At 43.9% G+C, this 13,344-nt stretch overlaps 1 protein-coding gene across 14 annotated transcripts in view; it reads right to left on the bottom strand.

Annotated features, from left to right (window-relative positions):
* Celf2 (CUGBP Elav-like family member 2) overlaps nt 1-13,344 on the bottom strand; it is a 496,258-nt gene that overhangs the window by 33,772 nt on the left and 449,142 nt on the right. For all 14 annotated transcript variants that reach the window (XM_071599796.1, XM_071599795.1, XM_071599797.1 and 11 more), the window contains one exon: nt 7,948-8,082. In XM_071599796.1, coding sequence (XP_071455897.1) covers nt 7,948-8,082 — 135 coding nt within the window. The remainder of the gene's footprint in view (nt 1-7,947; nt 8,083-13,344) is intronic.

Here is a 13,344-nt window from a genome sequence, read left to right as displayed (position 1 = left end):
GAAAACTGAGATGAATTTCCATTTATGGATTAAATTCTGTTTCTGTATGTTGACGTTTGAGATCTTTTTCCCCTTCCATTCCATTTCTACCTGTAAAATCCTACCAATTCTTAAAATTTTGGCTTAATTGTCAACTCATTTTTTAAAATTCCTCCCATTTCCTCAGGACAAAATCTCTCCTGTGACTGATACTGTGCCCCTCACCTGTGTGACGATTGCTGACCAACTAGATTTTACATGTTGGTGTATTTTGCTTACTTTTGTATGTGGCCATTGTATAGAGTTTATAGCAGTTCCTGAGACTAAAACTCAAAGAAATAACAATTTCTATTTTAATGCTTAAAATTTTTCACAAGTCCTTGTATTATAACTTCTGAGAAGTTGTGACTAGAATCAAGTTTTGTTTTCCCTCCTAATATAAACACCATTAAGCAATGAGTACATACTTTTCTCCAGTGCCAGTTGCCTGCCGTGCTTCTGCAAGTGGTTTTATCAGGCAGCAACATGGATAATTTAGTGGGAATGAAAATCTCAATAATTGGTTGTACTGGACAGAAAACATACCACTGAGCTCATACGAACGTCACAAAGGGATTTGTCATGCATCTGCTACACGATAGGTGGCTGTGCAAAGTGATACTTAAAAAAATGAATCACTGCCACTATCAAAGCAGAGTCCAGTGCCACTAGAAGCAAAAAGAAAACATATAAAGAATGAGGGTCCATGTCTGTAAATATTACAAAGCTCACTCAAAACAAAGAGCGATGTGCTAAGTGAGTGACAGCCCTGAGAATGCATGACAGGATCTGTCCACCCACAGGATGGGAGGACCTGGCAGGCAGAGCCTGGGGAGAGGCGGAACCTGCTGGCATCAATCTGAGTGTGGGCTTTGTGGTGAAATATAAAACACTGTCCTCTCAGCTGTGCAGCTTTATTAAGCTTTAAATTAGTTCAGGACTATTAAGAGACTCCAGTCTGCTCTAGGTCAGGGGCATCTCATAAACTGTGGGCCGCAGATCCATTGTGTGAAAGTCACTGTGATGGCAGAAGCAAGGACCCTCTGGCACAGGAGGATACTGTAATGAATTAGAGAATTAGCTGTGCTTCTGACTATTTTGACCAACAGACTTATCGTTTTCTTGATGATAAGTGAAATTTAAAGGTAATTCCACATCAAAATTCACAGCCCTGGGAGGAAGCTTTAAAACTCCCCTGGTTGGGAAGGTACTGGCACGCTTTTACCCTCCTTAGCAGCGGATGACCAATGGCAAAGAAATGAGCATTTACTAGAAAGATACATATTCTCAACTATTTGTTTAAAAAAGATCTCTGCTGGAGTGGTGCTGCATGCCTGAAGTCCCAGTGACTTGGAAGGTCAAGGCAGGAGGATCGGGAGTTCAAGGTCAGCCTCAGCAACTTAGTGAGGCTCTATGCAACTTAGTGAGACCCTGTCTCAACATTAAAAAATAAAAAAGGGGTGGGGATGTAGCTCAGTGATAAAGTGCCCCTGGGTTTAATTCCCGGTATAAATAAATAAATAGATAGATAGATAAATAAATAATAAAAAGATCTCTGAGTTAAATGTTTAAAAACTTGGTATTCATTTAATGCTTCTGTTGAAAAGCCATAGAGCAGAAAGGCCAAGTGCAATTCTCTATGGCAAACCCGCTCACTTCCTGGGTCTATCCTCTGACAAATCTGCTCTAAGGGGAGATGTTACTCAGAGCACTTTGTTGCTTTAAATGCACAGAAAAAACACGGAATGTAAATAAGAGGAATAAAGAAGAATGTTCTTTCTCCTCCTTACCTCTGTCCAATTCACAAAATTTAACAGAGGTAGGAGAAAGACTGGTTAAGAAAAGTTTTTTTAAGGGTACAGATAGTATAGTTTATACTTCAAGGTTATTCAAATTATTTCATTGATTCAACTGCACAAATAAATATCTCACTTTATTAACTGGTTTGCTTCTTCTCAACTGAAAACTTAGAAAGGTAACTAATGAAGGGGAAACTGCTCACTTTGAGACTGACTGATTTTCCCTGAAAACAAGCAGTGACAAAAGATGGTATAAGGAGAAAAAGGGCGGGAGAGACATGGGGATTCTTCACAGAAATAACTGGTTCCTGAATTAATAAAGTGCCTTATATTTCATAAGTACAGTACGAATAAAAGTACCCTGAGAGGCCCTGGCTGCACCTAACCTGTGTGGGAATGCCAGGGCTCTGCAGAGTTAGCCATGCGCAGGAAGTTAAGGGTGCTGGCGAAGGAGGAGCTGTTGTGTCATCTTTCAAAATCCTCCGTTAGAGTAGGTGGTTCTTTTGAAAATGAAGTGCCTTTGATACAGGATGCTTTCTTATTCTATATGCTGACATCAGAACATTTTGAAAGCCACTTTGTGAGATTGTTAAAAAAAAAAACCTGCTTCATATGACTTTGTTCTAATGTAAGTTAGCATTCATTCATTCTTCAGAAGCCTGTCAGAACTGAACATTCACATGGAAGTTGTGGCTGTTTGGATTCCTCAGGAACTCGATCATGGAGTTGGATGTGCTGGTGCATGTCGCAATCCACGTGACTTGGGGGCTGAGACAGGAGGCCAGCCTGGGCAACTTCGCAAGATGCTATCTCAAAAGGGCTAGGGGTGTGGCTCAGTGATAGAGTACTTGTCTAGCTTGTATGAGGACATGGTTGTGACGTGGGTTTACTGACTCTGTCAACATCACTGTGATGGTCTCAGGTGCCTTCTTAAGGGTGCACTGTACTAGAATGAATGGCTCTCCAAACTCTAGTCTAGTCTTTTCATTTGACTATTCCACTGAGTTGTTAATAATAATAATAAATAATACCACCACCCTTGCAGGCCTGTATGTGATGTGTTGCTCCAAAAGCGGTGGGGATTGCAAATAAGCCACAAGATGCAGCTACTTTAAATGCTCACTTTCTAGAGAGCAAGAGAGGAGATATGCACCTAGTGGCTATTGTGCAAAACTACAGGATGAGTATTTTGGTGAAGGTGTGGTGTGCAGAGCACACTGGCAGCACAGGAGCATGGGATATGGTTCACAGGTCACCTACTCCTGCTGACACTTCCCTCTCTCCTCCACCCTCAAAAAGCTCCTAAGGGTACTTCTTAGAGTGTGTATCAAAAGTACCAGCTTTAGACCTATACCCAATCTTCCCAAGAACAAGCACTATCATTAGCTAATGATGTGGGAGGTTTCACAGAAGAAAGGGGAAAGAAGACATCTAGGTAGAGAAATCCACCAGCATGAAGGAGGGAAGGCTGAGTGTCCAGGGGATGAGGAGGGACCGGAGTGTGACCGCTCCAGGCAGGCCATGCAGTTCTGATGTGGAGGAGTGAGCGGATGAGATAGGACTGGGTCACCCTGCTCAGGAGTGTCTTTTCCCCTGGTCCAGACCAAGGTGAGTTGAATACAAGGGTCTGAATGGGGAGTTTTTGCTTTCCAGCAGTGGGCAAAGTGGACAGAGGGCAGGAGCTTAGTTGGAGGCTATTCCAGGAACGCCAAGGGAGTTCAAGTCGGTGTCAACTGGGAGGGAAAAGATGTTCACAGGGAACTGGCTACTCTATAGACTGTTGCTGAGCCCTGGCTGGCTTTGAACACCCAGCTACCAAGTTCCATTGGTGACTGAAATCACACCTGTAACAGGTGGGGCATGGTGCGATGACCTGGTCAATGGGGGAAGAAGTTTAGTCTTGGACTTTCTGAGGTTGAGGTATCACTGCAGTAGACTGAAGGAGAAGGCCTTTCTCAATGCCCTTTGTTTGTCCGTCCCTCTCTCCTGGCCTCATCATAGCCCACTTGGTGTCAGTGCATGTCACCACCTGGAGTGGGCAGCAGGGGCCCAACTCATATTTGCATATTTGCTCTGCTCATATTAGAAGGTTCAGGAATGGGTTATCAGCCACTATCATGTCCACATAATGCAGGTTCTCAGATGGCCTAAAGGTGGGCGATAAAGTGTCCTATAAATGAAAGGCTATAGGATGACTCTGATGGGAATTCTTGTTTCCCATTGTTTATGGGAACTGGCTCTGGTGACAGGTGTGCCACAGGGACAGTATTCACTCACCAGTTGTCACCATGTGAGGAGGGCAGGAAAGGTCTGAATCACATTAACAGCACCCTAACTGTCCTTCACCTGGAACAGTCCAGAAGGAATCTGCAGCACTTCCCAAAGGAAGCAGGGGACACCTTGAAGCTGGGAGAAAGACGGCCAAGAATTTAGAGGGGAGAGTAAAGAGGCCGAGATGGGAATGGAGCAACGCTTCCCTGCATTTTAAAATGCCTTGCGCCACTGAAGGAAATCACCCATTATCCCGAAGTGCGCACTTGACTGAGTCTGCACTCACAGAAGCATCTGGAGAATTTTAAAACATCTCTTTCTTTAAAAAAGAAGATAGATGGGCTGGGGCTGGGGCTCAGCAGCAGAGCACTCGCCTAGCACGGGCAAGACCCTGGGTTGATCCTCAGCCCCACATAAAAATAAATAAATAAAATAAATGCACTGTGTCCAATTACAACTAAACAATAAATATTAAAAAAGAAAATAGGAGGAGAATCAGCAAAATCATGTGGCACATGAATACACTATTAGGTTTTAGACAGAAAATGCCAAAGAAGGGTTCACATGCAGTAATGGTAATGTTCTCCTGCAAGCTCTCAAAATGACCAAATGACACGTCTACAACACATCGGGTGGAGGCAAATACTGCATGCCTCCCGATATGCCTTCCTCTATAAACACAGAGACACAGGCCTAAAAAACAGGTTCAAAACTGGGTAAGGCGCTACGACCCAAGAATTAATTAACTAAATAGGAGAGTGAAGTAAACAAAGGAAAAATTATCATATCAAAATAAAAAGACAAGAAACACGATTAAATTAGGCTTCAAAAAGACCCGTGAGAAACTCGTAAAAGGCATAATATGCACTTACCTGGTTTTTATTCTTTCATGATTTAATTTCTAATTTTATTCACTACCATCTGATAATTGCATGTAACACTTATTCTAACCATGGGCAATTTAAACTATTTTAATTTTTATTTCAAGGCCATGAGACAAAGGAACCTATTTATTGCCTAAGGGGATTTTTTTTTTAACAAAAATTAAAGCTTAATCTTTCATGTTTTAAAGCCAAGACTGTTTAAAATCATTTATAATAATGCTGTAGGGAGACTTTTTCTGGGTATGTAAAAATGAAAAGATAAATTTACAATTATTTAAAAAAATTAATAGTTTGGGGGATTACATTGTCCCTTTCCTTTCTAGATGAATTTGTCTGAAGCTTCAGAGACATTTAAAACCAGGGTAGAACCAAGGCCTGTGTAGGATGAGGCTTCCGCACATTTCAGGGTGACTGGTACAAATATAATCCCAGTTTATTATTATTTAAAAACTAAATGAAGGTATAGCTTTGGGAATGGCTTCCAATCTCTTTTTTTTCATAGGAAATTGCCCGGATGAAGGGGAGTGTTGTGAATTTTACTAACTATAATTTTTGTCACTTTGAAAAAACCCCTGATGGAAATTAGACAAATAAATTTACTTTCACTTAAACCAGATTTTGTTTTTTTTAGTCACACTTAGGAAAAAATAATTGAAATGTAGTTTTAAGTAGTTTTTGCTGGTACACTTTAGGATTCTCATGAATACTTTTGGCTATTATAAAAAGGATTCCTCAACAGAGAAGAGAAAAATCCCTTTCAATGACACCTCAGGTAGCAGAATTTGCAAAGGGCAGAACGTCTCTGTAAGAGTGTGGGAAGGATGCTTTGCTAATGCTGATGTCTGACTAGAGCAGAAAGATGGAAAATCTGTCTCCAAGTATGTTTTCTTTTTCGCTCTGGTCTCAGGGAAAAAACCTGAGTTGCCAAATATTTTAAAAATTTCTTTCGGACACTCACTCAAGCCATCTTCCGAGGATGAGCACCTGCATCTCAAGATGGCCGCAGCAGATTCACCATCCTCACTACACTAATGGGAAGGCTGTGGGCCCATCGCATGGATCTTCCTCTCCCTTCTGGCTCTCCCTCCTCCCTCTGCTGGGCACCAGTGCTTCAGGCTGTTTTATCTTCAGGCCGAGCCCCCACCCCGGCATTGATGCTTGCTTAGTTCCCTGCTTGAAGACCCCTGGGGCTTCCTTCACTACATTCAGGTTTCTGCTTAAATGTCATCTTTTGAGAGCGGGATCACTTCCTTCAATCCCTTCGCCCTCTTCACCTTATTCTGTTTGATCCTCTTAAAAGACCTACTTAGCACATATATATCATACATTTATTTGCTTATTGTGCAGGTTCCAGAGACTTGAAGGGCTCCTGAGAGAAGGCAGGGCATCTGTCAACTGCCACATCCCCAGCACCAGGCCAGTGCCTAACACTGTCCAGACACCTTGTAGATATGAATTACATTATTCATATTATTAAATTAGTTATTAATGCTGATCAACTACATCCACTTTTGTACTTGGCTTTTTTAAAAGTGGTAAGTCTTCTAGCTTAAAATACAATAAAAGGCACATATGATACTCTGTGCTATTTTAATTATTTCATAGTCCTAATATGGGAAGAGAAATTCTTAGGTAGTAAAATACCTTGAAATTTGATTTATAAAACAGATAAAGTAGAGGCCAAACTTTGAATCTGTTAACAAAGTGTTTATGTTTCTTAAAATGGACCATGAAAAGATTTCTATAAGTTTGTGGACTGCATTAAAGATATAATTTTGTTTCTTAAAAAAACTGACTTAATAGTTGATTTTTCAGGAATACTATCAAGGCATAAAATGAGTCTACATATAGTAACCATGGTCAAATGTTTTTAAGACATTTTAGAGAATGAAGTCACTATACCTTTCTGCTGTTACCATGAGATTTTCTGCACATTAAGGAGAAATCCACCAGATTCTCCTAACTATCCCTTGGGTTTCTCTGTCCAATCCACACTGAAGGTGAGATGTCTTAGACAATGTTTTATAAAGACCAAGGGCTGCTGTTCTCCCAAGCATTACAGGTACAAGGAACGTACGTCACTGCTCCCTGAAAGCCTAAGAAAGCGGTCTCCGGTGAGCTGGAGAAAACCCTCCTGTATTACAGTAGAGTTTAGCTGCTCGTTTGGGCACAGCTGATAGAAGGTCATGGGATTTTCAAAGTTAGAAGGAGGCTTGGAGATGGTCCAGGCCAACTCCTTCATGTGAGATCATCTATCAAGGTCTAGAAAATTCAGAGAAGAAAAGCCAGCTAAACATTCTGCTTTTTTTTTTTTTTAAAAAAAAGAAAACAAATCATGGTATCCAAGCAACCACATTATATCTGCCTTGTATGAAAAGAAAAATGGCATCTGCTTTTGAATAAGGCAACAAAATTCGTGAGGAAGAAAGAATGAATTACATAGCCCAGAATCCAACCATAAACGAACAACAAAGATGTTCCTTGTTAGATTATGGATTTTAAAATCAAATGTGAAGGATGGACCTGGTGTGAAATCCAACAGAAACGATAGGGATTTTGAGATTTAACAGAGTTTTTAAATTGTTTTTTTCTCTTTTCTTTCCTTCTTTTTTTTTTTTTTTAAAAAAGAGGACTGGACAAAAAAGTAGGCCCAAGAAACCAAGGTTCCTCACAGAGATAACTTCGTGAGGACCGAGTGGACAGTACAAATCTTTTTTGAAACAAAATGAATGTGTGAGAACTGCTCTCCCAGTGGATTCTCTTACTGAGAACTTTCTTCATTTCATCCTTGGAAAATAAAACACACATTCAAGTTTTGTTTCTTAAAATAAATAAATAAATAACCTAGATGTCCGGTGCCAGTCTCCTGGTCCTGTCCTGGTCATGTCTAGCCTCACCCTTGGCACCTGGGCACATGCAGACCTGTCTGCCCACACTCCTCCTGCATCACTGCAGGGAAGGACCCTTCCACTCACCGGGGCTTGTGAGGGCGCCCAGGGCGCTGCTTGTGGTTGAGAGAGGGTTTGCGTTGGTGCTGGTGGCTGAGGTCTGGGCTGCGGCTGCTGCGGCAGCCAGCGTGGCCAGATTCTGTAACTGTAAAGCATTCATGCCTGTGGGGAAAGAGAAATGTATCATTAGTGATTGTCCGACTTCCCCAGCTTCCAGATGAGAACAGGCTCCCAGGTCATCAGGGCAGATGACAAGAGCATGTGCCTGTGTCACCATGCTCAGAGATATCTCAGTATTATACATAGTCACCCCAGCTGTGGGAAGCTGGTCTCTGTTCCTCTTCTCAGAGGATACTCCTTCAGTTCTTTAGATACCATCTTCTACTCCTAGAGTCATGGTACTAAGAAAGAGCACCTGCGCTCTATCCAGGAAATTACTCAGTAGAGTTACCTCACTGGGGTGCTACCTGCCCTGACTCAGGACCTGCTCCCTACTCCCTTCTCTCCCTGCGGCAGGGATAACTAGAAGACAAGAGAGCACTCTGTGTTGACTGCCCACAGAAGGGCCTTTAGACTGGCAACTTTAAGACATAGTTGTCAAGAAAGTGAGATCTGGGCATGGATAGCTGAGAAGCACTTTGTAGTCAACTTTCATTCCCTAAGTTGAACGGTGCATGCATAAGGTATTACAGAGGAAATTACAGTTCATTGGTTAAATGCTCTCACCCTGAACGTGAACCAACATGGGTTATAATCCTGGCTCTGCCACTTTTCCAGATTGGTGATTCTGAGCAAATTACTCAGTTTCTCCATTTCTTGGTTAGTGAGTGGACATACTAACCGTACCTGAATTCAAAGGGCAGATTAAATAAGATGATAAGTGCAAATTACTCTCGCACAACTGTAAGTACCCAATAAATGTTAGCTATCATTGTTATTGCCACTGAACTTTTCTCTTCATTTCAAATGTGAACTCAAAAAGATGCCCACAGTAGGAGCCCAGTGTTTGATGAATAAAAGAATGAATTAAAATGGCAGTGCTTTAATAGCTTTATTTGTAAAATGTTTGTATTTTAAAGGTATTTGTGTTTAAAAAATTTTTTTAAAGATCATTTTTAAAAATGTGCTATTTTTAACTACAGTGACTTTCTGGCAAGTAAAAGATTAAAAAAAAAACAAGGAAATGAAAAATTTGTAAGCATGAGGGTGAGATCAGCTGAGAAACCTGGGGCAGTGACCTAAGGCTGGATTTGGGTCAGGTGTCCCTGCTACAGGCAGTTTCAATGTCTTTTCTCCTCCCCCTTCAATTTCTCAATCCGCAGGCTCTCTGAACAGTCCAACTATTTTCCATGATTGGTTTCACAGTAAGAGAGCACACAGGCGAGAAGCAGGAAACAATGCCTTTCCCCTTATAGAGAAGAATTCGAGAGAGAGAGAGAGAGAGAGAGAGAGAGAGAGAGAGAGAGAGAGAGAGACTGGAGTTCAGTAATCAGCTTAATTTTACCTTCTTCTCAGGCCTCAAAACTAGATACTTAATAAATGTCTCTTGAGCAAATTTAATCTACTTTAGGAACAGTTGCCTGATAGCTGATCCTATATGTGTTGGGGGAGGTTGCTATGGGTGAGCGAATGTTCTAGCAACACACAAGAGTAAGCCCCTAGCCACTGGCGTGGCACTCTCAGAATAAGCATGAATTAGGAACTTCTGTACTCTTCTGCCCCTTACATCAGGGTTTGCTTCCACTCTGAAAATGATCCAGACGTCTTTGTTGCAAAATGCATTCTCATTTTGTTAAAAACGATATTCTTATCTTCTTCCAGGAGACATTCAGACCTGGTGGCTTAGGATGAAAGCCAAACACCTATTTTTTAAAACCTACTTATTTGGTGGGGATACTTAGAAGCCAGAACACAAGGATTGTGGAAACCTGTAAATTTCCTAAGAAAAATTTAGACTTCCTTCCAGTAATGCAACTGGAAACAAGGCTCTCTCTTGTTGCCTCTGATCAAGGGTCGAACAGTGTCATGTTTATGGGAATGTAGGTGTTCAGAAGCGCAGGTCTTCTTTTTCAGTCTTACTTTAACAAAATGGAAATGGAGGAAGTTATGGCAGCTGCCTGGCTTCAGTGCAGAAGCACCTGGACCCAAGGAGGGCTCTACTTCCCTAAAGCAACATGAGCGTACCTTGACCGAGGGCACCAAGAGCTCCCAGGCCCCGGGGCTCTCAGTGAGGCACCTTGCAGTGATCCCACCATCCCTGGTGACTGACTGATGTTCCCTCTCCTATTTTCATGATGGGAACCAGATGACCAGACTAAATCACCACCAGGAAAAAAAAAAAGAAGAGGGTTGGTGTTGAAGTAAAAACTAGAACATGCATCTGGCAAAATCAACGTAAGGCTGAAGCATGACTCAAGGCTCAGGCCGGAGGGGTCCTCCTCCAGGACATCTGTGACCCTCCTGAGTTGGGCGCCACCGTACTGGAGCTAGAAGAGCTGTATGATGGCCTGGCCAAGCCCGCTCCTCCAGGTTAGAGACATCAGGTCCTTGGCTAAGCACAGCCAATGGCAGCAGATCCCGCTGCGAATGGTGTAGATGCACAGTCCGTGTGTCATCTGTAAACTCTCTTCTACTGAGCCGAGATGAAGAGTGAAGAGCTGAGGCCACTGTGATCCCCAGTGTCTGAGGGATTTGAGGGAAAAGGTAGAGGGGAGGTGTTAGAAAGAACTAGTAAGGCAGGAGGACGTCTGCCTGTCCACTGTTCACCCGGGCATCCATCCTTCCACCCAGCCAGCACTTAAGTGGCCACCATGGGCCAGACCCTGTGTCAGACATTGAGGATGGAGTGGGAATAGGACAGCCTGTGCCCAGGGAGGCTGCTGGAGTTTAGGGCAGGGAGAAGCCAATGACTGGGGGAATTCCTTATGGTTCATCAGTTTCTGGAAATAGGCCCAGATTCAGAACCAAATTCTCACAAAATCTCATTTGATGGAGACACCAGAGAAGTATAGGAAAACACCAGCCTGTGGGGAGTGGGGGATTCCTTCCTGCCCCTTCTCTGCAGTCCTGTCATGGTCTTGGGTGACAACCCATCGGGCTTTCCTGATTCCCCCCCAAACACTACTCCCAAATAAAAGTGCTCAGTACCACAGAGGTGCGGCAGGGCAGCTGACCTGCCAACTTTCCAGATGGTACCCCACTCCCAGTGGTAACCCCCACATTTCTGCTTTTCTCAGTGCAGGCTTGGCAGGGACATCCTGTTCCTAGGGCTTGGAATGCACAGAATTCTCGGATGGCAACAGTGACACTGCCACTCAGCAGAGGTGGTTGTGCTGGTGTCGAAGCATGCAGGCTCCAATCTCAGATGCCCTGGGTTTAAATCAACCCAGCTCTGCCCACTACTCCAACCAGACCACCTGGAGCAAATTGGTTCTGTGCCTTGGGGTTCTCAATGGCCAAGTGGGATTATAATGGAACCCACTTCTTGAGGGTCAATACATGTAAACATCCAAGAACAATGCCCAGTAGTTGTTCAAAGAGGAAGACTCTTGGCTAGACTGGTAACTGCAGTATTACCTCAAATAATGAGGATGATTGTCATGAGGATAAAGCAGGTGCCAGGCACCCTTGGTGCTCTACGCGTGGTCCCTCACTTGGTATTCATAACAGTCCCACACGGTGTGGGCCTTACTGCTGTGTGCAGGCCACAGAGAGAGGAAACTGAGGCATGAGGAGGTCCAAACACCATTCTCTATTCTGTTCCCCAGGGAGCAGGCCTGGGTAAACGTGAGAATTCTGCTTTCTTCTCCATGTGGCTGCCCTCTCCTTACTGACCTGGCCTCCCTGTCGTGTCCCTCTGTCCTCTTGGTCCTCATCTGGGGCTCTTTTGCCTGTTTGTTCTTGTGTCTTGGTCTTCACTTACTTCATTAAACTTTGTACCTCAGAAAAGTTTAGGAGGGACAGGGAGGAGAGGAAGGAAAGGGGTGGAATGGTGCGGGGTTTAAAAGGAGATGTGGCCGGGGCACTAGAAGTCAACTGTAACCTGCTTCTCACACTTGCCCAGAGTGGGCTTGCCACCATCCAATGCACTCAGCCCATAAAGCTGCCAGGGAAGGCCTGTTAATCCAGCAGAAGCAAATTCGAGTCCTGGTGAGTGGGAACGGCAGGCCTGGGAGACAGTGTCTTACAATCCTGTTCTCCACTCAATTATGGTGTCTGAAATCCAGGGACTGAATTAGATCTTCATTAGTAGCTAAGAACTGAGTTAACCAGTAACCACTTTGTGACTACACACTGCATCTTGCTCTCTAAATCACTGAATTCTTAAATTTCTTAATGTGATTCCTTTTGCATCCATTACCAGGATCCCAGATGCCAGAGACCACTGGTGTCAAGTGCCCTGGTGAACCAATGGACCCCTGGCCTCTTCTCCATACTGAGGCTGTTCATGCTGCTTCTCCCACACAACTGGGGGCCCTCAAAGGGATTCAGGTGGTCTATGAACTTCCTGAAATTTTATGAAGGAGGGTGTGTGTGTGTGTGTGAGAGAGAGAGAGAGAGAGTGCATGAGAGAGAGAGAGAGAGAGAGAGAGAGAGAGAGATCATGTGCAAAATGTTTTTTATGATAGACTGTAAAAAATAAAAAGTAAAATAAATCTAGACAACCTGAAAAAGACACAAGTCCTAGCAGGAAACCATTAAGTGACAAACCTAGGGTTGGGACAGTGACTATGTGACAGGAAGACTCAGGAAGTGATAGCTGAGGAGTGATGACACAGAGAACAGGGGAAGAGGAGGAAAGGAAACAGCCCCTTCTCCCATTCAGAACAAAGACACCCACCCATGCACCCAACAGAAGCAGCCCACCACATCCGATCTTCTCCAGGCTTAGCTGCATTTCTGGGCACAGCTGAAACTCGGGAGGACTTGAGCAGAGCCAGGACTTCACAGAGACCACCTATAAAATGGAGTACCAACCTGGACAGAGGCTGCCGGGTAACGAAGGCGCCTTTTCCCTCTGCCCAGTGTTCTTGTGTCTGCCAGGCAGAGGCCTTCTGCCTACTCTCTAGCTCATCCCTTCTCAAGGACATTCCTGAACCACCCCTGGTCTTCCAAATGCTACTGGTGTCAGGGAAATGATTCTGGGACAAGTGGAAGGAGCCTGGGACGTTTCTATTGGACACAGTGCTTCTGAACCCTTCAATGGCAACAGCGTATGTCCGTGGTGACTGACATGCATCCACAGCCTGGGAGCCCTCACCTGGGAAGTGGCATCTCATCATCCCTTCCTCCCTAGGAGGAAGTCACTGCCCCTGTTATGGAAACCATGTGGGCCACTGGGTCAGGACAGGCTCACCTAGTTGTTACACCACCTTCTCTAGTGTCACCCTGCAGGCCTGGGCTACCCCAGACCCTGAGCCTGCT

Source organism: Marmota flaviventris, chromosome 12, assembly GCF_047511675.1.
Source record: "Marmota flaviventris isolate mMarFla1 chromosome 12, mMarFla1.hap1, whole genome shotgun sequence".
Classification (NCBI taxonomy): Eukaryota; Metazoa; Chordata; class Mammalia; order Rodentia; family Sciuridae; genus Marmota; species Marmota flaviventris.
The sequence above is the reverse complement of the archived record's forward strand: the minus strand, read 5'-3'. Positions and strand labels throughout refer to the sequence as shown.